Source organism: Oxyura jamaicensis, chromosome 22, assembly GCF_011077185.1.
Source record: "Oxyura jamaicensis isolate SHBP4307 breed ruddy duck chromosome 22, BPBGC_Ojam_1.0, whole genome shotgun sequence".
Classification (NCBI taxonomy): Eukaryota; Metazoa; Chordata; class Aves; order Anseriformes; family Anatidae; genus Oxyura; species Oxyura jamaicensis.
Window position 1 is genome coordinate 3,707,942 of NC_048914.1, and position 26,986 is coordinate 3,734,927.

General features: G+C 59.7%; 1 protein-coding gene and 1 long non-coding RNA gene across 3 annotated transcripts; both read left to right on the forward strand.

The window, feature by feature from the left end:
• The first annotated feature begins 2,567 nt into the window (after positions 1 to 2,567).
• Positions 2,568 to 25,146, forward strand: GFRA2 (GDNF family receptor alpha 2). Of its 2 annotated transcripts, XM_035345107.1 has the most exons (9): positions 2,568 to 3,151; positions 7,614 to 7,928; positions 11,161 to 11,244; positions 14,592 to 14,940; positions 22,312 to 22,421; positions 22,518 to 22,658; positions 22,756 to 22,928; positions 23,828 to 23,881; positions 24,043 to 25,146. In XM_035345107.1, the coding sequence occupies exons 1-9, from the start codon at positions 3,112 to 3,114 to the stop codon at positions 24,169 to 24,171; spliced, it is 1,395 nt and encodes a 464-aa protein (XP_035200998.1). In that variant the 5' UTR covers positions 2,568 to 3,111; the 3' UTR covers positions 24,172 to 25,146. The 2 variants fall into 2 exon arrangements, with proteins under 2 accessions (XP_035200998.1, XP_035200999.1); XM_035345108.1 differs by lacking the exons at positions 2,568 to 3,151; positions 7,614 to 7,928; positions 11,161 to 11,244 and adding an exon at positions 13,641 to 13,921.
• On the forward strand, positions 4,209 to 6,829 carry LOC118177426. The gene is made up of 2 exons (XR_004755792.1): positions 4,209 to 5,637; positions 5,720 to 6,829. It is a non-coding gene; the product is annotated as an uncharacterized LOC118177426 (long non-coding RNA).
• Positions 25,147 to 26,986: the final 1,840 nt, after the last annotated feature.

The window sequence follows — 26,986 nt, forward strand, 5'->3', positions numbered from 1 at the left end:
TGATCAAAAATAATACAAAATAGAGTTCCTTCTGCGAGGGGGGCAAAATCCCGGGACTTTGGAGCTAAAAGGCAGGAAATAAATGGAGCACGGCTGCCCTGCTCAGTGCCCCCCCAGCAGGGCTGGGTGATGGGGAGCTCGGTGCGGAGCTCGGTGCCATCGCTCACAGCCCCACGGCAGGGGGACACGGAGCTCGGCGTGCTGCTCCCCGGCCCCTGCCCTGCTCCCTGTCCCTGCGGGGCAGCTCAGGAGGCCGAGGGCAGGAACGCAGCACAAAGGGACCTGGGGTCACCCTCGTGCAGCCCCGCGCCCTCCCCATGGCCAGCGGGACCGGGAGAAGGCAGTGAGTGTCGGGGCGGGCTCCGAGGCTGGTCCCCCCCGCAGGATTACACTGCTAATGTATAATCCATCACTTTAGCAACCCTGACACCCGCTAATATGATAATGCTCCGCAGAATTAAAGTCTGGAGTCAGGAGGGTAGGCAAATCCAGCTCATATTAATGGGGCTTAGAGGGAAGGAGGGGAGGAATCCCCCCGCTGCCTTTATCGGGCCCTCTGCAGAAACAAAGCGAGCTGCCCCAGCCCCACGAGAGGCCCCATCCTGGCACAGCCAAAGGGACACTTGGCAATCAGCATCGTTATTTCGGTGGCATAATAGAGCCTTTTTTATTTTTTTCCCCCAAATATAAGTATTTGCAGGGGTTGTACTGGCGCGCGCTCCTCTCCCCAAACCCAACACCCCCCCCCCCCCTCCACTCTGCCTCATCCCACTCCAGCTCGAGGCTCCCCTCGATTTAAGGAACTATAAATTCCCCCCGGGATAAATCACCGAGGCGAGGCCGGGTGGCCGGCTGCTCCCGATAACGCCGGGGCTGGCACGTGCCACGCTCGGTGCCTGCGGTGGGAGCGTGGTCAGGATTAACCCCATGGGACGCCGTGCTCCGGGTCCCTGCCTTGTTCGGGTGCTGGTGGCCGCCCTGCTCCAGCCCCGGCACGTGGGGCAGGGGCCTGGCCACGGGGATAAAGCAATTTTACCATCCCAAGGGGGAGATGGAGGTGCCTTGTGTCGGCCGGAGCTGCTGGGCTCAGATCTCTGCGTGCCCTGGCACGAAGGGGGGAGCGCCGAGCGGCACGGCAGCTTCTTTCCGTGGGGATCGGCGCTTTTGGGTAAATCCTACCAGAACAGCGAGCCGCTGCGAGGGCTGACAAAATTAAAGTGATGCCAGGCAGCTGAGGACACCACTTTTCCCTGCTGTCTCCATTTAGGCTCTGTGAAAGCACGGGAACATCCTGCTAAGTCAGTGGCGGCTTTATTTATTTTTTTTTTTTCCTTTCTCTTTTATTTTTATTTTTTTTTAAAGGCAAGCCAGGGAGAGCAAAGAGCAGGAAAAGAATAGGACGGGAAGGATGTTAGACGAGAAGCCTCGCTAATACCCATTGCTCTGATCCGTTTGTGTCCCCCCCACTCCTTTCTGAACCTTTCCCTGGGCCGGGGAGGACGCCAGGCTTGGAGGGCAGCGCTGGGAGAAGGGATGGTGGCCGGGGGAGCCAGAAGCAGGCGAGCCCCCCGCCTCTGCACGTCCCTGGATATTCGTAGGGGCAGGCAGAGGGGTCAGGATGGAGGTGACCCCGTCCCCAAACACACCAGCGGTGATGCAGGGGGGGCACGGGGAAGGGCTGAGCTCGGGGCTGCCTGGCAGCGGGCTGTCTGCGGAGCCGGAGCCGTGAATGAATGAATAATTCCCCCGCTGGCTGCGTGCGCGTGCTGCGTGTGCACACACATGTGCGGGGGTGTGCGGTGCCTCCCACGCGCAGATCAGCCGGCAGGTGTCCCCCCCCCCCTTGTTGTCCCCCTTCCCAAGGAGCTGGTGGCATTTCCCTGCCTGGCCACCTCCTTGTGTCCCTGTGGCTCCTCACCGGGGTCCCCGCTCCCCATCCCTGGGGTGACAGCGGGGCTGGGGGGTGAGCAGGTCCCTGGGGGGGGGGGGGGGGGGGGGGAATAAAGGGGGCTCACCTTTGGCTCTGCAGCAGTGGTGGCTCCCCCGTTGTGTGCAGGTGGGGGTGGACAGGGGGACAGGGGGACAGAGGAATGGAGGGACACAGGAATTTGGGGACATGGGGATGGGGGGCCACAGGGGTGGGGGGACACAGGGATAGTGGGACACAGGGATGGGGGGCACAAGGATGGAGGGGCACGAGGATGGAAGGACACAGGGATACAGGGACACAGGGATGGAGGGACACAGGGATGGAAGGACACCGGGATGAAAGGACATGGTTATGGGGACACACGGAGGGACACAGGGATATAGGGACACAAGGATGGAAGGACACAGGGGTGAAAGGACAGGGATTTAGGGACCCAGGGAAGGAAAGACAGAGGGATGCAGGCACCCAGCGATGAAGAGCCGTCCCTCCGCCACATCCCCCAGCCCGCACCCCCCAGCCCCTGCCCCACCGAAGGGCGGCACAAGGGCGCCCGCAGCTCCTCTGCCCCCCTCCCGTCCTTCTCCCGAGCCCCGCCGAGGGGCGGAGAGGGCAGGGGCGGGGAGGAGCGGGGCGGCCCCGGCGGCTCTGCCCCTTCTCCTCCGCCGGGGCTCGGCGGAGCAGCGCAGCCGCCCCTCGCCGCGCCCCCCGCCGGCAGCCAGAGGCGGGCGCGCAGCCCCCGCTCGGCTCAGAGCCGCCGGCAGCCGGCGGTGCTCGGTGCCCGGTGCTCGGTGCCCGGTGCCCGGTGCTCGGTGCCCGGTGCTCGGTGCCCGGTACCCGGTGCTCGGTGCCCGGTGCTTGGTGCCCGGTGCCCGGTGCCCGGTGCGCGGTGCCCCCCGTGCGCGGAGCGGGCCGGGGGTGCGGGGGGGCTCCGAGCTCCGAGCCCCGCTGCCGGGCGGAGCGCCCCCACACCCCCCCACCTCGCCTTTCTTCGCGGAGCCGTGCGGATTTGGGATCTACCTGCTCGTCTGGGGGCTTTGCTTCCTTCCCCGATCCTTTTCCCCCCCTTTTTTTTCCCCCTTTTTTTTCCTTTTTTTTTTTTTTTTCATTTTTTTTTTCATTTTTAATTTATTTTTTTTCCTTTTTCCCACCGCCCGTGGAGAGGAGCTCGTGGATTTACTAACATGATCTTGGCAAACGCCTTCTGCATCGTCCTCTTCGTAGGTGAGTGGCAGCCAGCCCTGCCCTGCCCTGCCCTGCCCGCGGGCTGCGGGCGCTGCGCATCCGCTGGCTCCTCGTCCGGATCAGGAGGGGGATGAGGCGAGACACCGCACAGCAGGATTTCCTCTAGGGCCAGGAATTTCTGCCTATGCTCTACCCAACCTTAAACCGGGGGGAAAACCCCGGCCAACCCCCCGGAAGCCCCCCCCCCCCCCCCCCCCCCGGGGCACCGACGGCGGGGACGTGGCTCTGGCCAAGGCACCGCGCAGGATCCGCGGCCGGCACGATGCGCAAAGCCCCCGCACGATCCCGCTCCCCTCTCGCCTTGGCAGCGCCGTGAGGATTGGCATTTCGGAGGATTTTCCCACCCCAAAGCCCCCCCAGCGCCCTTCGTGCCCCCTGTTCCCGCGGGCGCCTTTGAGCTCGGCGTGGAGCAGCGGTTTCGGAAAGTTGAGCTGATGGCGTGTGCGTGTGCTCGGGGAACCGCCGGCCCCGCTGTTGCAATCCGTGCGCCTTGCTTTCGATCATGTGTGAGTTATTCCGGAGCTCTTGTGGCTGCCAGGAAGAACGCTTCGCATTTCTAGGGCAGCCTCCTGCCGCGATGGGGAAGGTGCAGCTGGGAAGGGACGGGAAGGGGAGAAGTCAGAGGTCGGATTGGACGTGGGGTGCAAAAGAAGCAGATGAGCGGGGTCCCGTTTTCCCCCTGGGAGGCCAGCGAGCCACCCTGCTGTGGCTCGTGTGCCGTGTTCCAGCCACGGCTACGGCAGCGCCTGCACCCCACTGGCTCTGCGTGCGAGCGAGCCCGAAAGCTCTGCAGCAGCCTGGAAAAACTCCGCCGAGCTCGCCTCAGATGCGAGGCCGAGGAGAAGGGACGGGGAGCTGCAGAGGGCTGGCACGCAGACCGCCCGAAAGGGCACCCACGGCGGAGGAGCCACCCTGTGCAGGGTGCTCAGCACCTTCCGGGGATGCTGAGTGCCCTGGGTGAAGGGGGGCCCGTGCTGCTCCCCGAAATAATCCTGCTGGCTGGGGAGGGGATGCTGTGCCTTGGTGGCGAGGCCCCCACGCTGGTGTGGATGCGGGGTGCTGAGCCAAAATTTGGGGTGTCCTTCCCCGTGACCTGGTGGGGACTGTCAGGGTCACGGCACAAACCTGAGCCAGAGGGAGAGAGGTCTGGGGGCACGGTGGGGGCTGCCGGGGGGGGGGGGGGGACAGCCCCAGTTGTCGGCACGGCTGAGTCGCTGGTGGAGGTCTCACGAGGGGGCTTCAGGAGGGCAGGGACCACCGGGATGCTGCACCTGAGGCATCCAAGCCGAGGTCCATCCTCCTTGTGGGGCAGGCTGCCCAAAATCCAGACCCTCAGCCCCTTCCCTGTGCCCCTGGGGCTTCCTGGGTGAGTGGCGGGGCCGGGCAGGGAGGAAGCCCAGCTCTTGGCTTAGCTCTTAACATCTGGGCTTTTCTTTCCGGAGAGACAGAAAAAAAAAATATCCCTCTCGGCTGGGATAACGCAATTGCTACCACGACAGCGAGGCTGGGAGGCTGCGTGCTCCTCAGGAATTCTTTTTTTGTTGTTGTTTGTTTGTTTTTAGTCGAGTTGTGAGGATAAATATTTCCCTCTGCCTGTGTCCAAAGGTCTCTGGCACGACCAGTAAGAGGAAAAAAGCATTACAGCTAGATGGGAACGGTGGCTACGGAGCCTGACGCTGCCTCGTTCCCAGGCTGGTGGAGGTTTGTGCCTCTGCCTGCAAATCCGTGCTGCGCCCTGACCCCCCTGGGATGGCCGAGGATTAGGTTGAAATTCCCTGCAGGTGTTTTACTGATAGGAGTTTAGCCAGGGGTTTGTCCGTGAGATGGGTAGAACGAAGGCTCAGCCTGCCCCTCCTTGCACCCCTGGGGTTTGGGGGGGCTTTGCCCAGCCTGGCAGTGCCGTGGGGCAGGAGGAGAGGGGGCTTTCAGGAATAACACCTCGGCGCCAGCCTGTCCAGCCGGGGCTGAGCGTGTGGCTGGCTTTGGGGCAAAGATCCGGGCTGCTTCTGCCCTTCCTGCGGAGCAGGACAGCTGTGCGCCGTGCTCCGCGGTGCTGCTGGCATCCACAGCTCAGACGTGGTGGTGCTGGGGGGATTTACTGCCTGGCTTCCCACCCCAGCACCGTGCCACCCAGGGCCCCTTGGGAGGATGCTCCACGAGCTCCGGTGCATTTTGCATCAGAGCAAAGCCGTCTCCCGTCCCTGCACCCTCCCAGCGCCTGGGGACCCTGCCCGGGAGGCTCACGGAGGCAGCGAGGAGAGGGGACCTGCAAGGAGGCTTCGTGGAGGCAGCAGGAGCACGAATTGGAGCCGAGCTCTGCGCTTGGGGCTGGAGCCAGAGGGATGTGCAGCCGGGATGAACGAGGAGAAACGGCGTGGTGCTGAGCTGTGGGATGGCTCTGCCTGTCTGGCAGCCGAGCGCCCTGCAGGAGCAGCTTGTCCCAGCTCGCTGGGAGGCTCAAGGCTGTGGTTTCCCGACGTGCAAGGACGCAGAGCCGGCCCCTGTCTTCTCGCAGCACCACAGCTTCACCCGTCTCGTGGCGCAGAGCTTGCATTTCAGCCCTGGGGAGCGTTTGGGGATGCCAGCTTCTCCCCCGCCGTGCACGGATCCTGCCTGCTTCCCCTGTGGAATATAAACCCGAGAGGCCGAGGAGAGCCGTGGCCAGGGACACCTCCCACCCCACCTTGGATCTAACACGGACAGAGGGGCCCTGTGGCTGCTCCTGCTCACCTGGACGCCCTCCAGACCTCTCCAAACCCACCGATGCCCTTTTGGGGCCATCAGCTGAAGCCATGGGAGGACGGGGTCCCAGCCCCGCATCGCCCCGTCCCTCCTGCAGAGCCACCCGAGCCCCCAGTGTCCCCTCCGGTGCGGTGGCAGGGGACGAGCCCTGCTTGCGTGGAGCTCCCTGCGTGGCCCCGTGGGTGGGGGGACACGGGTGGCCCTTGTCACATGCCTGTAGGTGTCACTGTCCCCACGCCGTACCCGGATGAGTGGCCACGGAGAGGGAAAGGGGCTTGGAGCCGGAGGCTGACATTTGCTGCTCCAGGAGCTGCTCCCCATGGCACCATGGGCAGTGACACCCATGGCTTGTGGCGGGGGCGTTGCACGCAGTGGGGTGTCCCCGTGTGTCACCCCCTGGGGTGGCCGAGGATGCCCCACAGGTCCCTCCGTGTCCGTCTTTGCTTGCTCCAGGGTTTTTCCTGCCCAAGATTGCAGGCTTGCAATGGGGGCCCAGGAGTGGCAGGGGCTCTGCTGTCCCCTCCCTGTCCCCCTCGCTCGGCTGGGGACTGTCGCAGCCTGTCCCCCTTCCCCACGTGCCCACAAAGGGACACCCGCCTTGTCTGGGGTTCTGCTTAGCCAGATTTTTTTTGGAAAGCAAAAAGTGAGCAAGCGATGGGAGAGCTCAGGGAGTGCCTGGCAGGGAGGGGAGAGCTCGGGGCCGACGGCCAAGGCAGGGCCTGCAGCGAGGGCAGGAGCTGGAGCACGGCCTCCTGGAGGGGCGCAGCCCGGAGGCAGGCAGGAGGCCGTGCTCGGGGAGAGCTCGTGCCGAGCCACGCCACTCCGCAGCCCTGCCAAACCCGGGAGCTCAAAACCCATGAGTCAGACGCCCTAAAAAGCCCATGGCCGGGCTGAAAATGCTGAGCCCAAACCTAACAAAAAACCAGCAATGCGCATGGGGAGTTTGGGTTGGCTCGCTCTGGAGAGGTCGTGTGCGGGGAGGGTCATCTCCGCGGGCACCAGGGCTGGAAACACGCCGTGTGTGTCCGTTTGCTCTTTGATTTCACGAGGAACGGAGAGGCTGGTGTCCTCACCGGGAGCCGAGGCATGCGCTAACCCCACTGTCCCCTCTGGGCGTCTGGTGCCCCGCTGCATTTCCAGGCCACCCCCTGAATTCACCCCCCAGTTTTGCAGTCCCCTGGCAAGGCTGTGGCTGAGGGCAGGGGCTGGGAGCGAGGGAAGGATGTGATCCCTCGCCGGAGTGCTGCGTGGTTTTGGAGGGTGCTGCGTGATTGCAGAGGGTGCAGCTGAGGACACATCCAGGAAGGGCTGGGAGCAGAGGAAGGATGTGATCCCTCTCCAGGGTGCTGTGTGGTTTTGGAGCATGCTGAGCGTTGTGGAGAGGTGCAGGGGAGCAGACCCGGGCTACAGGGGAGCAGTGGAGAGGTGCAAGGGAGTGGTGCAGGGGTGCAGGGGAGCGGTGCAGAGTCTGCTCTCAGCTCTCCATGGATTTTGGGGCTGACATCCCCCCCGAACCAACCCCAACCCTTTTCCCTGCACCCACCCACACCCCATCCGCACCCCGCTGCGGGGCACCTGGCTGGGGGCTGAATTTCGGGGTCTCGGCGGCGGGTGCGCGCGGGGCAAGGACGTCTCCCCCCCGCCAACACCCCCTCACCTCTCTCTGCCCTCCTCTCTCCTCCCGCCGCCCCCGGCCCAGATGAGACCCTCCGCTCGCTGGCCGCCCCCCCGTCCCCCCCAGGGCAGGACCCACAGGGCTGGCGGGCGCCCGTGGACTGCGTGCGAGCCAACGAGCTGTGCGCCGCCGAGCCCAGCTGCAGCTCGCGGTACCGCACGCTGCGGCAGTGCCTGGCCGGGCGCGACAGGAACACCATGCTGGCCAACAAGGAGTGCCAGGCGGCGCTGGAGGTGCTGCAGGAGAGCCCCCTCTACGACTGCCGCTGCAAGCGGGGCATGAAGAAGGAGCTGCAGTGCCTTCAGATCTACTGGAGTATACACCTCGGGCTGACCGAAGGTACGGGCCATGCGGGGTGGTGGTGGTGGTGGTGGGGTTGGGGGGGTGTTGTGGGGGGGTCCCGGACCTGTTCGGGGTCTGGAGGGGGTCTGGGGGTGCTGCTTTTTGGAGCAGGGTGGAGCTGGGGGTTGTGCAGGGGTTGGTGCCCGCGTTGCTCGGAGGATGCTGGTGTGGGGTGGGGTGGGATGGGGGCAGTGTGCCCATGGTGGGCTTGGGGCAAGGGGGAAATGGGTTTGGGGGCTGTGCCGGCAGCCACAGCCAACTGGTATCATGCAGGAGGTGGTGGGGAGGGAGCTGAGCATGGGTGCAGGGCTCCCCTCCAGCCACTGCCTCCCTCCTGGCCCTGAGTCGTGTCCCCCGAAGGCTGCGGGGTTGTCGCCCACCTGTGAGCAGGGTTTGCAGGCTGTGCCCACCCCGTTCCCCCCTGCAAGGTGCGGGGGAGCCTTGGAAACAAGCCCCAGACCCTCGTCAGCCACGAACGCTGGAGGAAACGGGGGCTTTTTCCTATGGTTTTGGGCAAGCCCCACGTCTCCCCTTCCATTCTGAAAGGCAAACCTCCGGGAGGGCTGGCGGCAGGGCGGGCTCGCTGGGATCTCGCCACGCAGAGGCGATGCTCCAGAGGCTGCCGTAATTGCAGCCTGGCGGGGGAGTAAATCAGAGGCTGGAGCAGCGCAGGTAATTGAAATTGGATTTGGCCAGGCCGGGGCTGGGTTGTGCATCGAAGGCAGGGGTTATCTGGGCTGCCCCATCTCCCGGCTGGCTCCTGGTGCAGGGCTCAGAGGGGCTGGGAACTGCTTGGAGAGGGAGAAGCTGGCGCTGAGGGGCTCGCCTGGGGCTGGGGCTGCTGCTCGTGGGGTTTGCTCTGCTCTCCGGCCACCCCCGTGCACCTTTGCCAGGCTGGGGACGGGCAGAGCCAGCAGCGGTTTGACAGCACAGATCCCTCTAATGGGCTTACGGGCGGCTCTGCACACAGAAGCTCTTAAATCCAGCTTCAGCCTGTGCCAAAACCCTGCTCCAGAGCCGCCGGGTCACGGCACAGCCCATGCGAGGGCACGCACCCGGCCAGTTACGGCAGCTTGGCCCCATTTCCAACGGGGATCTGGGCACGTAAAAGCTCCTGGACCTCTGCTCTTTGATTGCCCTGGCTTCAGTCCACCTCTGGAGAGGAGCGCAGGGGATGGGGGCACATTTTACAGCCCACGGAGGTGCATCCCTCCTTGGCAAGGGGCTGAGCATCCCCCTGGCAGACCCCACAACTGTTCCTGCGCTGGGCACGGGGAGAGGCTGGTGACGCTGGGAGCCTTCGGTGGCAGGGATGAAGATGTGGGGGGCTTGCATGTGGCCCCCCGCGGCGAGCCCTGCTGGAGTTGCCTTCAAATCTGGGTCAGCTCAGGGATGAGTGAGCCCCCGAACCCGCCCAGAGCAGGAATTAGTGCTTAATTGTTCTCTACCCCTCATTAGCAGCCTTCCTTCAGCGGCTTCAGAGGGCTTTGCAGACGTGAATGGAGGGAGCTTTAGTGCTCAACGGGTACCCCAGGACCTGTGCTTTGATTTGTGGGGGAAAAATAGGAGATTTTACCAGGTCTGGAGACTCTGGGGAGAACCAGTGAGTGGGAAAGCCACGAGGAGCCCAGGGTAGCCCCCGACCTCGTGCCTTTAGCAAGGATGCTGTGCCCCGGCCGCCTCCATCCAGCCCCTGGGCTGCGGGTGCAAGGCAGCCCTGCCATTAAGGAGGGCTGCTTTCACTCCAGCCTCGTTCCTGGAGGTTAATTGCATCTCAGCGAGCTCAAGAAAAGTCCGCTGCCCTTTTAATGCTCGGTAATTTTCCTAGCAAGCAGCAGGGTTCGGCTAGTATTTAATTATTTATTGCATTGGCAAAGCAATATACCGTGAGGTTACAGTGTTTCCTAAATGCACTTTAATAAAGGTGCTGTTTGTCACTGGAGCATTAGGAAACCCAGCAGAATGGGAGGACGCGCTGCCCGGAGCCTGGTTCCTCCCCGGCCATCATCATCAGCCATCCCTCCTGGGGGTTCTCGCCCCCCTGTAGCATCACGCAGCATCCCCCTGGGCTGGAAACCCCCGGCCACAGCCCCCAGCTGGGGTCCCCCCATCTCCCCTCCCGGCTCTGCCCTTCCCCAAAGTCCCCGGGGACAGCACCGAGGGGCTGCAGGGCTGGGTTCGTGCCCCCCCCACATCGCTCCCGACCCCATCACGAGCTTGTTTTCCAGCACGTCAAGTGGCTCCTTGATAATCCTTAAAATATCCTTAAAATTAATGGGATAAATGCTGCTGCCTCGGGCTAACGGTGGCCGGGAGAGCTGCAGCCATGGGGTGCAGCAGGGTTACCCCCAGCGAGGGCACCAGGGCACAGGATCCGGCCCCGAGGGCTGCCAGGCACAATGGAAATCGATGCTCTGGGCTGGTGCTCAGCCTCTGACCGGGGCTTTCCAGGTCCGGCCACTGATTTATTTTTATATATTTTTAAATATATAGTCTATATATTTTTCTTAATCCTGCGGCTGATGGGGTTTGAGGAGAGCGTTTCCTCCCCCGAGAGCTGCGGTTCTCCTGAAATCAAATTTTGCTGGAGTTACAAGAAGGGCGCGCAGCAAAAGCACGCGGGGTTGTGCTTAGGGCAAGGGGGGAGAATCGGGGCTGGGGATCCCCCTGGCAGGTGAGGAAGGAGGAATTTAGGGTGGGTAGGTTGGTGCTGAAACGATTTCCTTCTCCGGCCAGCTCTGCGTTCCCCCACCCCACAGCAACCATCGCTGAAATATTCCCATTTCTCCAAAGTGCACCAGGGGCAGATTGGAGCGGAAGACATTTTTTACAGCCATCTTTTCGAAGGAAATGCTTTTTTTTTCATTAACAAACAAACAAAAAATAAATCCGGCCTTGAGTCCAGACCCTTACAGCTCTGGCGTGCAGCTGGCCGGGGCTGTGCAGCCGTGCCGCGGGACGTTGACCTTGTGCATGTGAATTTACTCAGCCTGAGCTCAGCCCTGGCCAAACCCGGCTGGGGCAAGGAGCCGAGCTCATGGCAGCCGGCAAAAATCACCCAGAGCATGGCCCAAGGGGGCTCCTCCTGCCCCGCAGGGCTCTGCTTGGGGTGCTTCTTGCTTTGCCCTTCGCCAGCTGGAGGTGGCCGTGCCCGGCGCGGCCGCGCTCGCTCACTGCGCTCTTTTAATTTGCTTCCTCTTCCCCTTCTCTTTCCTCCCTCCCACTCCAGGAGAAGAATTTTATGAAGCTTCCCCCTACGAGCCGGTCACCTCTCGTCTCTCTGATATATTCAGACTCGCTTCAATTTTCTCAGGTAATAAAAGCAACATGCATCCGCCGGCTTGGCTGCTCCTGCCCGGGAATGCAAACCTGCAACCCAGCTCCCTGCGGGTGAAACCCTGCGGCACCCTCCCCTGTGGTTCACTCCATCGCGCCCCCAGCCCACTTTTGGCCTGCCCCAAATCCCCCTGCCCGAAATCCCCCTGCGCAAAACCTCCCTGCCCACTTCTCCTCCATCTCCCCAGACCCGGTGCTTGGGCACTGTCCGGTGCCGCCCCTGCCCGGAGCACCGACAGCATCCTCCTGCTGGGCTCTAAATCCCCCCCCCCCCAGGCTGTGATTTAGGTTTTTACCTTCTGGACTCCAACCTTGGGTCAATAATAAGTAGAGAAGGTGGCCCGTGGGGTTTGTAAGTCACTCGTTTGTCTTGCCACGTCCCCTGGGGTCGTGGCATGAGGTGGGGGAGGCTTGGAGGGGGCGCAGAGCCTCCCGCTGCCCATGGGTCCTGCATGAAAAGTCCTTTGTGTCCTGGGGAGCTGAGGGATGCCCTCTCTGTGGCCTCGGTGGCTGGAAAGCCGGGGGGAGGACCCTATTTGTCCCTTCCTGGGGCCGCTGGCCCGGAGCTGAGCCCTGGGATGCTGCTCAGAGGAGCAGCAGAGCCCCTGGGAGCACCTCTCCGTCCTTTGCCCTCCTCTCCAAGCCCAAACCCCACCACCACGGTCCATTAGGAACTTTTTTTTTGCCATCCATTTCCATGACAACCCACAGCTCTGCCACCACCCCTCTTCCAAATTAATTCAGCCATGCCTTGGCTTCTTTCTCCTCTTAACCCTTTCCCCGAGAGCCAGCCAGGGCATTCGGGGAGCCCTGGCACCCCTCGCCGTGCGCCCTGCCCCAAATCATGGGTGCACCTCGGGGAGCCCCTCGCTGCCGTCACCCGCCGGGTTTTGGCTCCTGGAGCCCTTCTCCGAGGCTCCCCGCGGGGAGCTCAGCGCCGGTTCGGGATGCCGATGCCACCCCCTTCCCGTCTCCCGCGTGCCTTTTTGGATTGCATTATCGTCAAGGAAATATTTCAGCCGCTGGAAAGTCGGAAGAGCGGAGTGTCTGGAGCGGGGGATTAAACGCTCACGGCTTGATTTATTCCGAAATGCAAAGCGAGAGGGGAAGGAAGCCTCTCCGGCTTTCGGGGAAGGGGGAACGGGGCGCTACGCTCCGCAGATGTGCCGTGGCCACCGGGGTGGCCTCGCTGCTGCTTCCACCCCCTCTCCATCCCCCTTTGTGTGGAGCTGGGGGTGCGGGGAGCCCCCCGGGACCCCCAGCCCTGACCCGCAGCCCCAGCGGCTGAAGCAAATGAGCTGTTGCTGTTGTTTCTGGATAACAAGGCTGAGCCGGCGCGCTGTTAATTGCCTGTGGGGATAGCAGGGGGATTACGTTACCTTGCGAGGAGGAAGGGAGGGAGGGAGGCGATGCTCCGTGCTCGAGGCTGGGCTCTGGTTGCTCGCGCCCCGGCTGGGAGCATGAGGGGAGCAGGGGGCTGGGGGCAGAGCCCCCTGAGCTGCACGGGGCAGAGCAGAGCATCGTGGTGAGGATGGACGATGCAAAATGAGAGCCTTGCTCAGTGCCCTGCAGGAACAGCAGCCGTGGGGAAAGCAGCAGGCACGGGCAAGAAGGAATTGGAGGAAACTGGGGGGGGGAATTGGAGAGGCAAGATCAAGAGGCTCGCCCAGCACCAGGGTTTGCAGCAGCTCCCCGCCAGGCTCAGCCCCTCGCTCGAGATGCACGGGGCCAGCAGCCGAGAATTGGTGGGCATCGGGTGGCCAGGCTCAGCCCGTGCTGCCTTCCTCATCGCCCTCCTCCTCCTCCTCTTCCCCCAGCCCTGTCCTGTTCCAATCGGGCAGGGACAGCCGGTGGCACCGCGCCTCCCGGTGCTCCCGAAGCTCCTTGGCCCTGCCTCATGAAATTTTCATGCCCGTGCTTTATTAATGAGCTCCCCAGGAACCCTGCGCTCTCAGGCATCGGCTCTATTAAAATGCATCCAGGTCCCCGCAGGTCCGGGGCAGGGCAGGCGCGGTGCTCGGGAGGATCAGGCAGTAACAGGCACTTTGCATAGATCCCACGCTCGTGCTGGAGAGCTGCCGGCTGCCAAGGCTCCAGTCAGGGGCTGCTTTGGACCAGCAGAAAGCAGAACCGTGCTCCCCCTTCCTTTTCAAACGCTGGCAGCACCCCCACTGCACATAGGGTGGGAGCCGGGGAGGTTGCACGGGACAAAACTGGGGAGAAATCAGGTTTTGTCTTTTAATTGGGACCTGATAATGCAGGTGTTGCTGCCTGCAGGAGCTCCAGGTTGGGGTGTTCATGCCAAGCTTGATAAAACAGCAGGAAAATGAGTCAAAGTTGGTCCTGGGCTGCAAACGGTGCCCCCAAAACGCTCCTCACCTGGGGGGGCAGGTCCTGCACGCCCTGGGTGGCAGCAGGGCCATGGGCATCACAGCACTCAAAGAGGCAAAGCGAGGAAGGAGAACCACGCTCCCCAAGGCAGCTGATTGCCATTTGCTAATTACCAGGGCCTTACAAACACGCCCGGTAGGAAACCCTCCTCAGTGCTGTCATTTGTCTTTGCCAGGGGAAGCCAGGAGACAATGGAAGAAGCCACGAAATTGGCTGGGCTGCGAAGGAGAGGAAATTAGGGAAGAAATTGCTGGTGCAGTCAGGTGACTTTTAAAATAGCACCTGGCCTGCCAAGGGCAATTCATCATTTTGACAAAAACAAAGCAAAAAAAAAACAGCGTTTGTTCCCACTCGGTGGTTTGGCTCTGTCCATCCTCTCCCCTGGCTGCTTTATTTGCTGACACCTGGGATTCCCAGGGTGGATGCAGGGCACGGCTGGCACCCAGCTCTGTCCCCATTGTCCCTGCCAGGGCAGGGATCAGCCCTTTTGAGGTCGTGGCTGGGGGTGACCTGGTTTTGGGGAGCCCCGGGAGGGGATACAGGGACGGGTTGGGTCCTGTGCAGCTCAGCAGATTGTTCAGCTTTGGAGCAGGCTGGATAATTAATAATTATTCTTTGAATAATTGACTGGAGGAAAAAAATGTTGTAAATTCATGGCACGAATTATGCAGCGAGGGTGGTTTAACCAGGTCTCCATGAGTGCTTGGTGTGCGTGACCCCTTTCCCTGTTGGAGGAAGGCTCCCAGATGATGCAGGGGGTGAAAGGATGGGGGGACCATGGCGTTGCATCCCCTCCCCACCTCCAGCACAGCGGGGACACGGCGGTGCCAGCCCCTTCCTGGTGGCACCTCGGGGCTCGAGGACGTGTCCCCAGCAGCTCCGTGTCCCTCGGGACCGGGCTCACCTCTTCCTCCCCTCTCGCTCTCGGGGCAGGAATGGACCCGGCCACCAACTCCAAAAGCAACCACTGCCTGGACGCGGCCAAAGCCTGCAACCTGAACGACAACTGCAAGCGCCTGCGCTCGGGCTACATCTCCACCTGCAGCAAGGAGATCTCGGCCACCGAGCACTGCAGCCGGCGGAAATGCCACAAAGCCCTGCGCCAGTTCTTCGACCGCGTGCCCAGCGAGTACACCTACCGCCTCCTCTTCTGCTCCTGCAAGGACCAGGCTTGCGCCGAGCGCCGGCGGCAGACCATCGTCCCCTCCTGCTCCTACGAGGACAAGCACAAGCCCAACTGCCTGGAGCTGCGCAGCGTGTGCCGGGCCGACCACCTCTGCCGGTAAGGGATCCACCGCAGCTCCTGCTCGGTGCTGGAGGGGGGTTTTGCGCGGTGCTGTGGCTGGTTTTGCGTCGCTTTCTTGTTGCTCGGCTCCTTTTCATGTTTGTGGGTTGCCCTGAGGCTTTTGCATCCTCCCAGCTGTGTGCGTTCACCGGCTGGGTGTCCTCCAGCAGCTGGCTTTTTTTTTTTTTTTTTTTTTCTTTGTGGTGTAAAATGGGGAGGTTTAAGGGTTTCTGGCTATTCCTGGAGAGGTTGCTGTGCTGGGAGGGGGCCTGGGGGTCCCCAGCTTGTTGCGGGGTGAGCCCACGGGTTTCTGCAGGGCTGTGTATGGTTTGCAGCTTTGGGGGGCTTCTCCATCTCCCCAAGGCCTGGGGAGGACAAACGCTCGTGTTGAGGCTCCGTGGCACTGGGGGCACCCACACCCAGCAAAATCCCTCGGTGTGCTTTCAGCATCCACGGCGAAACTCCATTGCTGGCGAAACGCGCTCCTCTCCCAGTGCTGAAGCCAAGTCGGGGGAGATCAGGCTTTTTCTCCATTATGAAACTCATTATTCATAGGGCAAAAAACCTCCTGTCACCCTCCAGGGTCCGGATGAGCCTCGTAAAGAATAAGCTTGCTACGAGGAGGAGGGTCTTCTTGCCATCGCGGTGATGGAGGTTCCCACAGCCCGGTGGCAACGTAAATAACGGCGCTTCGGGTCCTCCCCTGGCTGCGAGCAACTGCGTCTGAAGTGTGGGAATGTGGCTTTTTATCAAAAAGTAATACAATACGCCAATGTCTATGAATAAAAGATATCGGGGCTGCGCTGAGCCGCGGCCAAATTAATGGCAGCACCTCTCCGTCAGCAGGAGAGGCTTGCTCAGGCGTTAAATGCTGCGGATGCGCCCAGCTCGTGGCGGAGTACAACCTGTTTTTGGGGTTTTTGGCTGCTTGCTCTTCAGAGGAAATGCATTTTCCAGCAGCAAATGTTGGGAGAGGTACCCCAAACCCTGATTTATTCCTGGATCCAGCTTTGAGCATTGGTGTGCGGAGATTTTTGCCTTAATCTTGGCTGTTTTCTCCCCACAACGGGACCTGGCAAGGCGTGGTGCGCACTGACCTGTGCTGCAGGAAGGTCCCATCCTGCCCCTTCTGCTTGGGGGAGCTCCCCAAACCTCACAAGCAGCTGCATGAACCGGGGTGTAAGAAGGGTTAAGAGCCAGCGGCAGGGAGCCCGGGGATGCTGACACGCTCCAGCAGCTCGCTTGACCTCCTCGGTTTTGCAGCTGCGAAAGTGTTTAAAAGCGGTGACCTATCCGGGGTGAGCGGTGCCTGCACCTGAGCTGAGCTCCCTCCCCGGAGGCCAGCAGGAAAACAAAACAACAAAAAAAATGGAAGATTTTTTTCCTGTATTGATGCTGCTTTGCAAGTGAGCGTGGGTCTGGCTTTTTCATCCCAGGTATTTGGGATGGGAACAGCTCTGGCAGAGGCTGGGTGCGCTGTGAGTTCCCAGCGAGCAGCCGTGCACATGCAGGATGTGCTTTATTGCCCCGCTGCTGTTTTGGGGTCTCCTCCATCCATCCCCCCCCATCTCTGTGCTTCTTCCCCTCGGCGTTCAGCCTGACCCAAGCTGAGTCCCAGCACCTCATCCTGGGGCTGGTTTTGGAGGTGGGGAGCAGTCTGTGGGGCTGGTGCTGGCGGCCTCTGCTCAGCTCTGCCTTTAGAAATAACAAAGGATTGGTGAGAGAATTGCTGCCAAGATCATCACCGGGTGCTGGGATCATGTCTGAACAGAGCCTGAAGGCTTTGTCCTGCTTGCCATGGTGTCTGCCCCCAGCTTGCACCCACTGAGGGCATGAAATCCTCTGCACCCCTGTGCCCATGCCCATGGGGACGTGCAGCTTTCAGTCCCTTGTGGGATAAGGAAATTTGCCTGCACTTATCAGATTGGGATCACAGGCTGATGCTCGTCCTTATCAGAGCACGGGACTGGCAAGGGCAGCGAACTCAGGAGCAGACCTGCTGCTGCTCCAGCAGTGATGGGAGAGGAGATAACGCTCCTGCACGGGCTCAGACCCTAATTAGGCCTCCTGGCTCAACGCCTAATGAAGGGTGAAGCCCTCAGTACAGGGATGTGCCTTTATGGGGACATTCTCCCTGCACCTTGCAGTGGTCAGCACCCAGCTGGGTGCATGGGGATGCTCGGAGCAGGAGCACCTGCGAGGCCACCGAACCCCTCCGTGAGGTTCCCGGTCCCCAAACCCATCTCCAGCCACGAGGGCAGGGCGCAATCAAGCCCAGATGGCTGCAATTTGTGCAGCTTTTTGTGCGGGGAGCTCTTCCCGGCACAGCGGAGGAGCCTGACAAACTCCCCGAGCTTTGTGCCTGATTGCAACGGACAGGTTTTAGCTCCCAGAATATAAAAACCTTTTGCAAAACACAAACCTCAGCTAAGGGGAAAGGGAAGGAGAGGGGGGGAAAAAGAGCTGATTTCAGCAGCTGCAGTTTGCTGTATTTTTCATCTTGCATCAGCAAGTCGGGAACACAAATAATCTGGTCTTATATGCTTCACTGATGCTGGTGCTGAAGAATTTCCCAGCCTCCACTGGCTCTTGCTCCTCAGCATCCAAAGGCAGGCTGGCTGCTCGTTTTCCTGACTTTTCTCCAGTTTTTGGTGTATTTCAGGCAGTGTTTGTGGTGGTGGGGAGGGATGGATCTTGCCTGGCTCCTTGCAGGACCCCTGCGTCTGTCTGTGCGTGTTGGGGAGGTTCGTTTTGGTAAAACTGGGCAGAAATTACCTCATTTTGGCTGTGAAGCCAATTCCTGAGCTGTGCCCTGGGGAGGGGAAGCCCTGCTCCATCACCGATGACCCAGGAGGGAAGCTTGGCTCTGTGTCAACTAAACACCAACCACGGGAGCAAAACGCTTTCTTTTAACCCCTCGTCCTCGCCTTCACGCCCTTTGCCGAGCACAAAGTGCCGTCTGTAATGGATGTCGCCGTGATAAACAGCGGCACAGCTCAACTTTCTCATCACGCCACGTAATGAGAGCAGCTCGGAAGCGCGGCTCAGCTGTCCGTGGTCGGGGAGGAGGAGGAGGGAAAAATGCTCCTGGATTTAGCAGCAGCTCCGGGAGAGGCAGAGGGGAGCAGTGCCGGCGTCTCAAGGGGGAACAGGGCATGGGCAATGGGGTCCCCAATGTGGGTGCCCGCATCAGGGCTGCAATTACCTGCCAAAACCTCTGAATTGGACCTAAAATATCAAATCTGTGAGGGCTGGGGGCTTTGGCTTCCCGCCGAAGGAAGGGATGGGGAGGTGAGAGGATGCAAGCGGGGTGCCTCTCCCCGGGGACCCCATGGGCACCCATGTGCAGAGGCATCCAGGAGCGATCTCAGCTCCGTGGCCCCCTTGCTCACGGCTGCCCACACTCTTAACACAATAATAAGTCAATTCGCACTGAATAATTAAATAGAGAGCCTTCATAAGTATTGACTTAATGTGACAGCAAGTCTATACTGACTCAGGGTTTGCTTATGTAAACACAATCTCCTGTTCGGCTTAGTTAGCAGTTCAATGAAATAGAACAGTCCTTCAATTAAAATCAAATGATGCGTGTGTTTAATTCTTCCCTTCCCTTACCGGGTAATGATAGGGTTTGAGCATAGGCAAGAGGATAAAAAAAAAAAATCATTCACCCGCTCTTACCCGTGGTGAATCAACATGCAGCGTCCTAAAATACATCTGGTAACTCAACTTCTTAACGAACAACTTCCAGCCTAGCCCCTGGTCTGTCTGTCCTCGTTTCCTTTTTCTCTCGCTAGGCTGGCTCTTCTGGCTCTAATTTTGGGGCTTCTCCTCTGCTTCTCTCTGGTTTGTTCTTTTTGCCTCTTTCCTGCTGTCCCCGGGCAGCTTTGGGCTGGTTACGGGCACCGCTGCTCATCCTCCAAAGACGTGGTTTTCACTAATTCGGGTGTAAAGCCAAGTTGGCCGGAAACCTTTCCTGGATTAAACAAGTATTTCCATCCATCCTTTTTTTTCCCCCCCCTTTGAACTATTTCCTAGCCTTTATAGAGGGTCATCCAGAGCAGCGGAGTTCTGCTCTGGCTCCTCTCTCGTTCCCTCAGCCGATGCCATCCCCACGCCTCGCTGCCTCACCCGCCCACGCCGCCCTCGTTGTTGGATGCTCGGTTTTTATTTCTGCATCCCCTGGCTCCAAACGCATTCATCTCCAGCAGGACGAGCGACCGGGAGGAGGGCACCCAGCGGGCCCCGGGGGCTTTTGATGTCTTGCTGGGCTTTGTGTGTTGTCGCAGCTTCTTGAACATCCACCGAGCTGCGGGAAGGGGGGGGGGGGGGGCAGGCATTTTTTCTATGCCGCCTCTCCGCGCTGATGTCTATTAAAGCCATTTTTCCTTGGTCCCTGTAAATTGCCTGTGAAAAACATGTCTTGAGTAATCTCTGCATCTCGGACATTTTCTGCATGAAATATTCGAGAGCCTGATGCTGTTTGCTTTGATGGGGAGAGAGTTATTACCAGCGCCGGGCTCGGACTTCTTACAGGCATGTGGCGATGGGAACAATTAGCACCCAATTAGGCACCTCGCATCTGTTCCGGGGATTTTTCTGCTCAAAAATTGCAATGTACCAACAAGTGGGGGAAAAAAAAAATACAACCTGAAATCCTCTGCTGTGCAGGTAACTTTTAACGTTGGAGAGGTGTCGCGCTGGCAAGCTGCTGAGGATTTCTTGCGTGGTATCAAGGCAGGAGATGAGTTATCTGGGATGGGTGCCCAGAAGGAAATCCCGCTGGGGTTAGACGTGGTGCTCAGGGACATGGTTTAGTGGGGGGTGTTGGTGGTAGGGTGATGGCTGGACCAGATGATCGTGAAGGTCTTTTCCAGCCTTCGTGATTTTATGACCTTGCAGAGGGGCTGCCAAGCACCTAAAATGAAAAATGCAGGTCCTGCCGTGGAAGGGTTGGCTTGGAAGGATATATTCATTGAGGGGTTGTCCTGGAGGCCCTTCAGGAAAGCAGACATGGCTGAGGTCATGCTCGGTGTCTTCCTTTTTTCCCCATCACTGACCCCAGCTGCCAGCCCCGCTCGCTCCTGCCCAGCTCTCACGTATCAAGGCAGGGACTGGCCGAGCCCACCTGCAGCCACGAGCCAGCAGTTTGGCACAAAATCCTCCTGTTTCTGCTCAGATGGACTTGGCTCCGTCTCCTTTTTGCCCGGGCACTTAAAAGCAGAAATCTGAGAAGCCGTGGGCTGGTTCCAGTAAGGTTTATGCCTGGCAGTTCGAGCCTCATCCACCGACTGCGAACTCGTTGTATGCAACGGAAAGAGTGACATCTGGCTTGGATATTCTGGAAAGATTACCAGCTGGCTTGTCATGTATTATGAAAAGAATAACATTTGCCTTAGAGGATGCTACAAGCCAGGAGCAGGGCCCCGGGGAGCAGCGTGACAAATTTTCATGGCACTCGGTGATGAACTTGCCACAGTTCTTTAAGAGAACTGACGTGCCTTCGCCTCTGATTTGGGCAGAGGGAAATGCTGTCGGGAACTTTATCTCCCGCGGAGCGAGGGAGGGAGTCCAAAATACCTCCCTGCGGTGGGAACCACGAGCAAGGAGCAGAGCTGGGGCTTTTATGCCCACCCAGGCTCTCCCCTCAGGGCCTCAGACCCCAGGGCTTCCCCACGCAAGCGAGCAGACGTCCCCGGCTGTGTGTCTTGGTAAAAGGGGTGCCAGCTGCATCGCTGCTGGTTTTTAGCATTCCCCACGTTTGGCGAGCGGTGCCCAGGAGTCCCATCTTCTCGTGACGAGCGCTCCAATAACCCAGATGAAGAGGCCGACCTTGCCCTGGAAATTTGTGGTCTGCTGGGAGGCGCTAAGTGGGTCAGACAGCTGGTGGAAGCGGGGAAATAATCCAACTGGCACCGCCAGCCGCCGGTGGATGGGCAAAAGCTGCGCGCAAGCCGGCCGTGGGAAGCAGCAGAAGGGGTGATGCTGGGGTGTGAAGGGTGGGGGAGTTCCTGAAAAGAGACTCAGCTGCTCCATGAGAGAGGGATGCATCGGTGGTTTGGAAAAAGCCCCTGTCATGGGTGGCTGGAAGCAGCAGAAGCCTCCAGGAAAAAGGCTGCGCTGCACCAAGCGCTGCGCTCCGGCACGGAGCAGCCGGTGCCCTGGAGCAGCCCCAAGCAGCTGGGCTTTGTTCCCTCCTCTGTCCTCCCCCCGGTACACAACACGTGAAGCTGCAGCCGGCTTCTGGCCCTGTGCTGGTGAGCAGGATCCGTCCCCTTCCCTGGCTCTGGCTGCGCTTAGGCGGTGCCTGCGCCCTCTTCCCTTTAGTGCACTCGAGAGCGGTTGTGATGAAAAGCGCTGGATAAATGTAAGGTATTGCTGCGGATCCCTTCCACCTCATTCAATCACTGCTTCGTTTGCTCCTCCATTTAATTTGATCAAAAACCTCCTGAAAACAAATCATTCCTATTTAAAAAACAACAGTTTCCAGCCTTTATTTTCATCAGTTCTTATGGCTTTAGGCAGGTACTGCCAGATGATTCAATCACCGGTTGGACAAAGATGACATTTAATTAAGAAGGGAGGAAAAGGAAGCTAAAGAAAATAATGTATGCTTTCTTTTTCCTATATGACGTGTGAGAAAAAGAGCCGAGGAGGTTTTCTGTTGTGAAATGTGAGGTCTCACCCAGCAGCTTGGCCGCTTCGCAGCGATTGCTCCTTGGGACTGAGATCCAGCCCGGGCCACCATTCAGCCTCGTGTCTGTCCGTCTCATGACCGAGTCAATTTGGAAAACTGCCCTCCGTCCGTCTGTCTGCCCAGTCCATCTGTCCATCCTCTTCTACATCCCTCACGTTTCTTGGTCCTTCCACCCCGGTGGCTTGGTTCATCCCAAGGAAAGGGACACGAGCCTGTCCCAGCCCCCCGGGCTCTCTGCGAGGCTCCGGTTTGTTTTTTTTTTTTTCCCCATCTCAGCCACAAAAGAAAAACATTCAAACCCCAACCTCCGGCATTTTAATTGCACTCTGAGCTTTAACGTTTCAAGGGGAAGGTAAAACCGAGCAGTCAAATTTTACAGTCGCGTTACGGCGCCGGGAGCCAGATGAGGTGGTGAAGTTTTATGGGGTGGGGACGGGGGGGCAGCAGGGATGGGGTGTGGGGGTCCCTGGGGTGGGGGGTACCTGCCTGGGGGTGGGCACCTGCTGGGGTCACGCTGCATCTCCGGAGCCTCCAGCTCTCACCGAGCTCTCCTCTACATCCCGTTCATCCTCTTTTGTTTCTTTTATTTTTTACAAATTTCACTGCTGAGTCGCTCGGTGCCGGCGGCGGCGGTGAAACCCCGTCCCTCTCCCTCCTGTTTCTGCCCCCAGGTCCCGGCTGGCCGATTTCCACGCTAATTGCCAAGCCTCCTTCCAGTCCCTGACGAGCTGCCCCGGGGACAACTACCAGGCGTGCCTGGGCTCCTACGCGGGGCTCATCGGTGAGTGCTCGGATGGGACACGGCGAGGAGGGCTCTCCCCACCCACAACCCATCCTCAGCCCCTCATCTCTCCTCCTCTTCCTCTCCCGGGCGCAGGCTTCGACATGACGCCCAACTACGTGGACGCCAGCACCACCAGCATCACCATCTCGCCCTGGTGCTCCTGCAAAGGCAGCGGCAACCTGGAGGAGGAGTGCGAGAAGTTCCTCAGGGACTTCACGGAGAACCCCTGCCTCCGTAAGGCGCTTCCCCGTCGCCCTCCTTCCCCTGCCCATCACGGCCAGCACCCCGTTTGCACGGCCCCCCATGTAAACATCTTCTCCTGCCCCCCCAGGAAACGCCATCCAGGCCTTCGGCAACGGCACCGACGTGAACCTCACCCCCAAGAACCACTTCCCCCCCATCACCGTGCCGCCCAAGACGGACAAAAGCCCGTCCCTGCCCGTTGACAGCTACAGCAACACCATGTACGACACGAGCATCATCACCACCTGCACCTCCATCCAGGTAGGATCCCAGCCCGGTGGCTGCTGCAAACTGGGGGTGCTGGTGCGGAGCTGGGCTGCTCCAGGCCTCCAAAAAGCCCTTCTGCTCTTGGCACAGCATGGTGCAAGCCAAGAGCACGCAGCTTGGCTTGCAGGGGCTGTTGGTACCCAGGTGCCTGGCAGGATCTGGCCCCCCTGGTCCTGCTCCAAGTGGCTCTGCAGCAAAAGTGGTGCTGTGCCCGCTGAGCACCTTGTGCAGGGCTGCAGCCAGCACCGTGCCGTGGGTGGGTGCGCGCAGCTGGGGGAGCATCGCCTCCGCCCGCAGCACGTGCAGGCAGCAATGTCACCCTTGGGCAGCCTCTAATTAGATCCGGCACGCTCGAGTAATTACCTCTGCTGTCTTCTAGTTACCGCTCCGTGAGACAATCAGCGGCTCCATTTCACGCTGGAGCACAGGGACCCGGCACGGCCCCCCCCTGGGGCTGCACCCCCTCTCTGCCGGGTGGGAACTGGGGGTCCTGGTGCAGGGAAGGGAGGATCCGAGCCCTGCTCCATGCTCAGCACCCATCCTGAGCCCCACTTCTGCCCCCGGGCTTGTTCAGGGTGCAAACAAGCGATGGCGTTCCTTGTGGTTTTGGGAAATTGGAAAAATATGAATTTCCTTGGGTTTCGCTGGGCTGGTGGTTTGGTGCCTCGCGCTGGGGACGGGGGCACCGACTCCTGCGGGTGTCACAGTGGTGCTGAGCAGGGTCATCTGCAGGGGGAATGAACCTGGGGCTCAGATGGGGCTGTGACCACGCTTGCAGCTTCCTTTTTGGTTGCAAAACCAAGGGGCCAGCAAAGACCCCGGGGAGCCCAGCCCTGGCGTGCAGCCCCAGGCGCAGGAGCCTGCCCTGAGCCTGCCTCCTTCCTCCCCCCCAGGAGCACGGACAGAAGCCAAACAAGTCCAAAGAGCAGAGCCTGTGCTACTCAGAGGTAACCTGGGGGTGGGGGGAAACCTGGGGAGGGGGTGCTGCTGCGGGGACCTCATCCCAGGGACTGCATTTCTCACCGACCCATGGGCAAAAATAGGCTCTTTCCCCCAAAAAACCAAACCTGAGGGTGCAGCTGACCGCCTGCTCTCCCCTCACCCACAGACCCAGCTGACCACGGACACCATGCCCGACCAGAAGACCTTCGTGGACCCCAAGGCAGGCGGCAGCCGGCACTGGGCGGGCCGGATCCTGCCCGCCGTGCCCGTCCTCCTCCTGGTGCTGGTGCTATAGAGGGACGGGGACGCTCGCCCCAGCCTCGGCCGTGCCGCCGGTGCCGCCTCGGGAGCATCGGGAAGCGAAGGCTCACCTCGGGCTCCGGACTGCAACGCTCCCCATCACCGGTGATGCCACCACGGCACGGCGGTGGAAGGACCCTCGTGGCGCTGGGAAACTTTTGGTGGTTTTCTTCCCCCCCCTTCTTTTTTTTTTAAAAAAAAAAAAATTTCCTTGCCTTTTTTTTTTGGTTCATTTTACGGCGCGTTGGGTGTCCCTGCTGAAGCAGCAGCCCGAAGGCTCGTGGCAAAACCCACCCGCGCCCCCCAAAATGGGGAGCCAAAGCTGTGAACGGCACCGGGGAGGGAAAACGAGCGTCGAGCAGAGCTCGGGCAAGGGCTGGCTGCAGGAGCCACCAGCCCGGGCACGCTGCAGGGACCCCATGGGGACAAGGGACGTATCCTCATCACCCTGCTCCGGAGGACGGCCGTGCTACCAGAGGCTCTCCGTCTCCCTCCGGCCAGGGAACTTGCTCCAGCTCTCTACATCGTTACCGCCTTTGGGTTTTTTTCTCTTTCTTTTCCCGTTGTCGGTGAGAATTTTAAACCAGAAAAGAAACCAGTACCCAAACGGTGTGAGGTTGTCCTGATGCTTTCAGTCTGTCACTTGGAGAGGGAGATTTTTTTTTCCATCGTCTTTTTATATTCCATCCTTCGTCCTGTCGGATTTGGGTTGGGATGGGATCCGACCCCAGCAGGGGTTGGAAACCTCTGTGTGTTACTCAGTTTTCTTTTATATATACATATATAGTGTATGTATATAGTGCTCACCTACACCCACATACATGTATGTAGATACATAACCATATACATCTACCGTGTGGCTTTTTACAATTTCATTTCCCCTTTATTTTTTAAAAAAAGAAACGCTCAAATGGCAACGACTACAAATGTATTATTGTAAAGTTTATTTTTTTTAAACGATGTCTATAATGGAAAAAAGAAAAAAAAGAAATAAACCGAGAACAAAGAACCAAGCAGAAGCAAGAGCCGAGCTCGGCGGGCTGGGGAGACGCCGGGGTGCAGGATGGGGTCCGTGTCCTGCAGAGCACCCCAAATTCTGCCCCCCCCCTGCTGCTGGGTGGGCTGGGGGATGCTCAGCTACAGAACCGCGGGGGTTTGGGTCAGTGGAAATGTTTTGCAAGGCTGCGAACAATTCCCTGTCTGTTTTGCTCCAGGAGACAAGCAAACAAGCAAACATTTCAAAGGAGCTGACACGTTCCCATGTGGCAGGGCTTTTTTTTTTTTTTTTTTTTTTTTTTTTTTTAATGCGAAATAACTTTGGTTTTGAAAATACCATCTCCTTTCCTTTGTGTGTTGTTTTTCTTTCTTTCTTTCTTTCTTTTTTTTTTTCCCCCAGCCACCTGACAGCGCTTGAAACCCAACTGAAAGCTTGAAATTTGGGTCATGCAAAACCTCGAGTTTCTGCAGTCGGACGCCCCTTCTCCCACGTCGCTGCTCGTGCCGGGGAGCAGAATTAGGGGGTTGCAGGCAGAGGCGTCTCGGGGCAGGGGGCTGGAGGGTGAAGCAGGCTGCTTGCAGGGGCTCTGGTGCCCCCCCTGGGGTGCTGCCGAAGGGACCAATGCTCCCCTTGGCGAGGCAGAAACCCAAACCGCGTTTGATGTGCGAGTTGGCGCGGGGAAAATAAACATGTCACGTCTCTCGCAGGAGCCGCTGCTCTGTAACAGATCCTCTCCTCTAACAGCCAGGAAAATGACAGCTCGGGAACCGAGAGCCAGATGTGCTAAGCTGCTCGGCACCGAAAAAAAAAAAAACCATCGGCACGGCTTGGTTTTGGGGGGGAGGTGGTGTCTGGGGGGCTCTGCGGCCGAGTTTGGGGATCCGGGGGTGTGGGGTGAGCCGAAAGCCTGCTGCCAAAATCAGCCCTGGTGGGATGCAGAGGGTGGAGGGTGTAGGAAAGGGGCTGAGCATAGACGTGGTGCAGATGCTCCTCTTGGCAGCGGTGTGATTTCCTCCGCTGCATATAAAGGTCAGAGGGAAACAGCTGATGCCACAGCTGCCGAGCGTTTCCCTACCCTAACCCCATCTGCAATCCTGAGTTTTTATCCCCCTTGCTCCCTCCTGACTACCGGCAAGGCGTCCATCCCCTTCCCTGCAGCTCTTTGGGTCCCCCATCCGCAGCACAGCTCCGGGTGCCGTGGCTACGGGTTGTCCCCCCTCTTCTGGTGGTCCCCAAGTGCCAGGGGGGACAAGAGGAGGGCAGTGCTTGGAGCTGCTTCATTTGCTGGTGCTGTGCCCTTGCTGGCAGGGTGCGAGGCGCTGATGATGATGGTGAACGCTCACCTTTACGAGAGGAAGGCAGCCAGCCCTTGCCCCAGTGCCTCTGATCTCCAGCTGCTGGAGTTCTTCAAGGTGGAACTGCTGATGCTGGGCTGGGCACGCCGAGGCTGAGACGCAAAATCCCGCCGAGTTATCCTCCCAAAGCCTCGCCAAGTCTTTTTATTTTCCGAACACAAAGCATTTCCTGGAGGGAGGGCAGTGCCAGGAGACACCGGCTGCTTTTGAAGCAGCAGAAGGCGGAGTGGGAATTGTTCTGGAGGCTGCAGCGGAGATGATGCAGCGTGCTAAGCTGCTAACTTCCCTCCTGACAGCAGCTGCGGGATGAGGAAGGGGATTTCATTTGTGTGGCGGTGTTTTGGGAACCTCCATGAGGAGCGGCGCTGAAGGCACCGGGTGGGCTCGGGGCCCCCAGCCCCCTGCAGCCGGAGCAAAGCCTCACCTCGCCTGGATCTGGAGCAACCCAGAGGCATTTG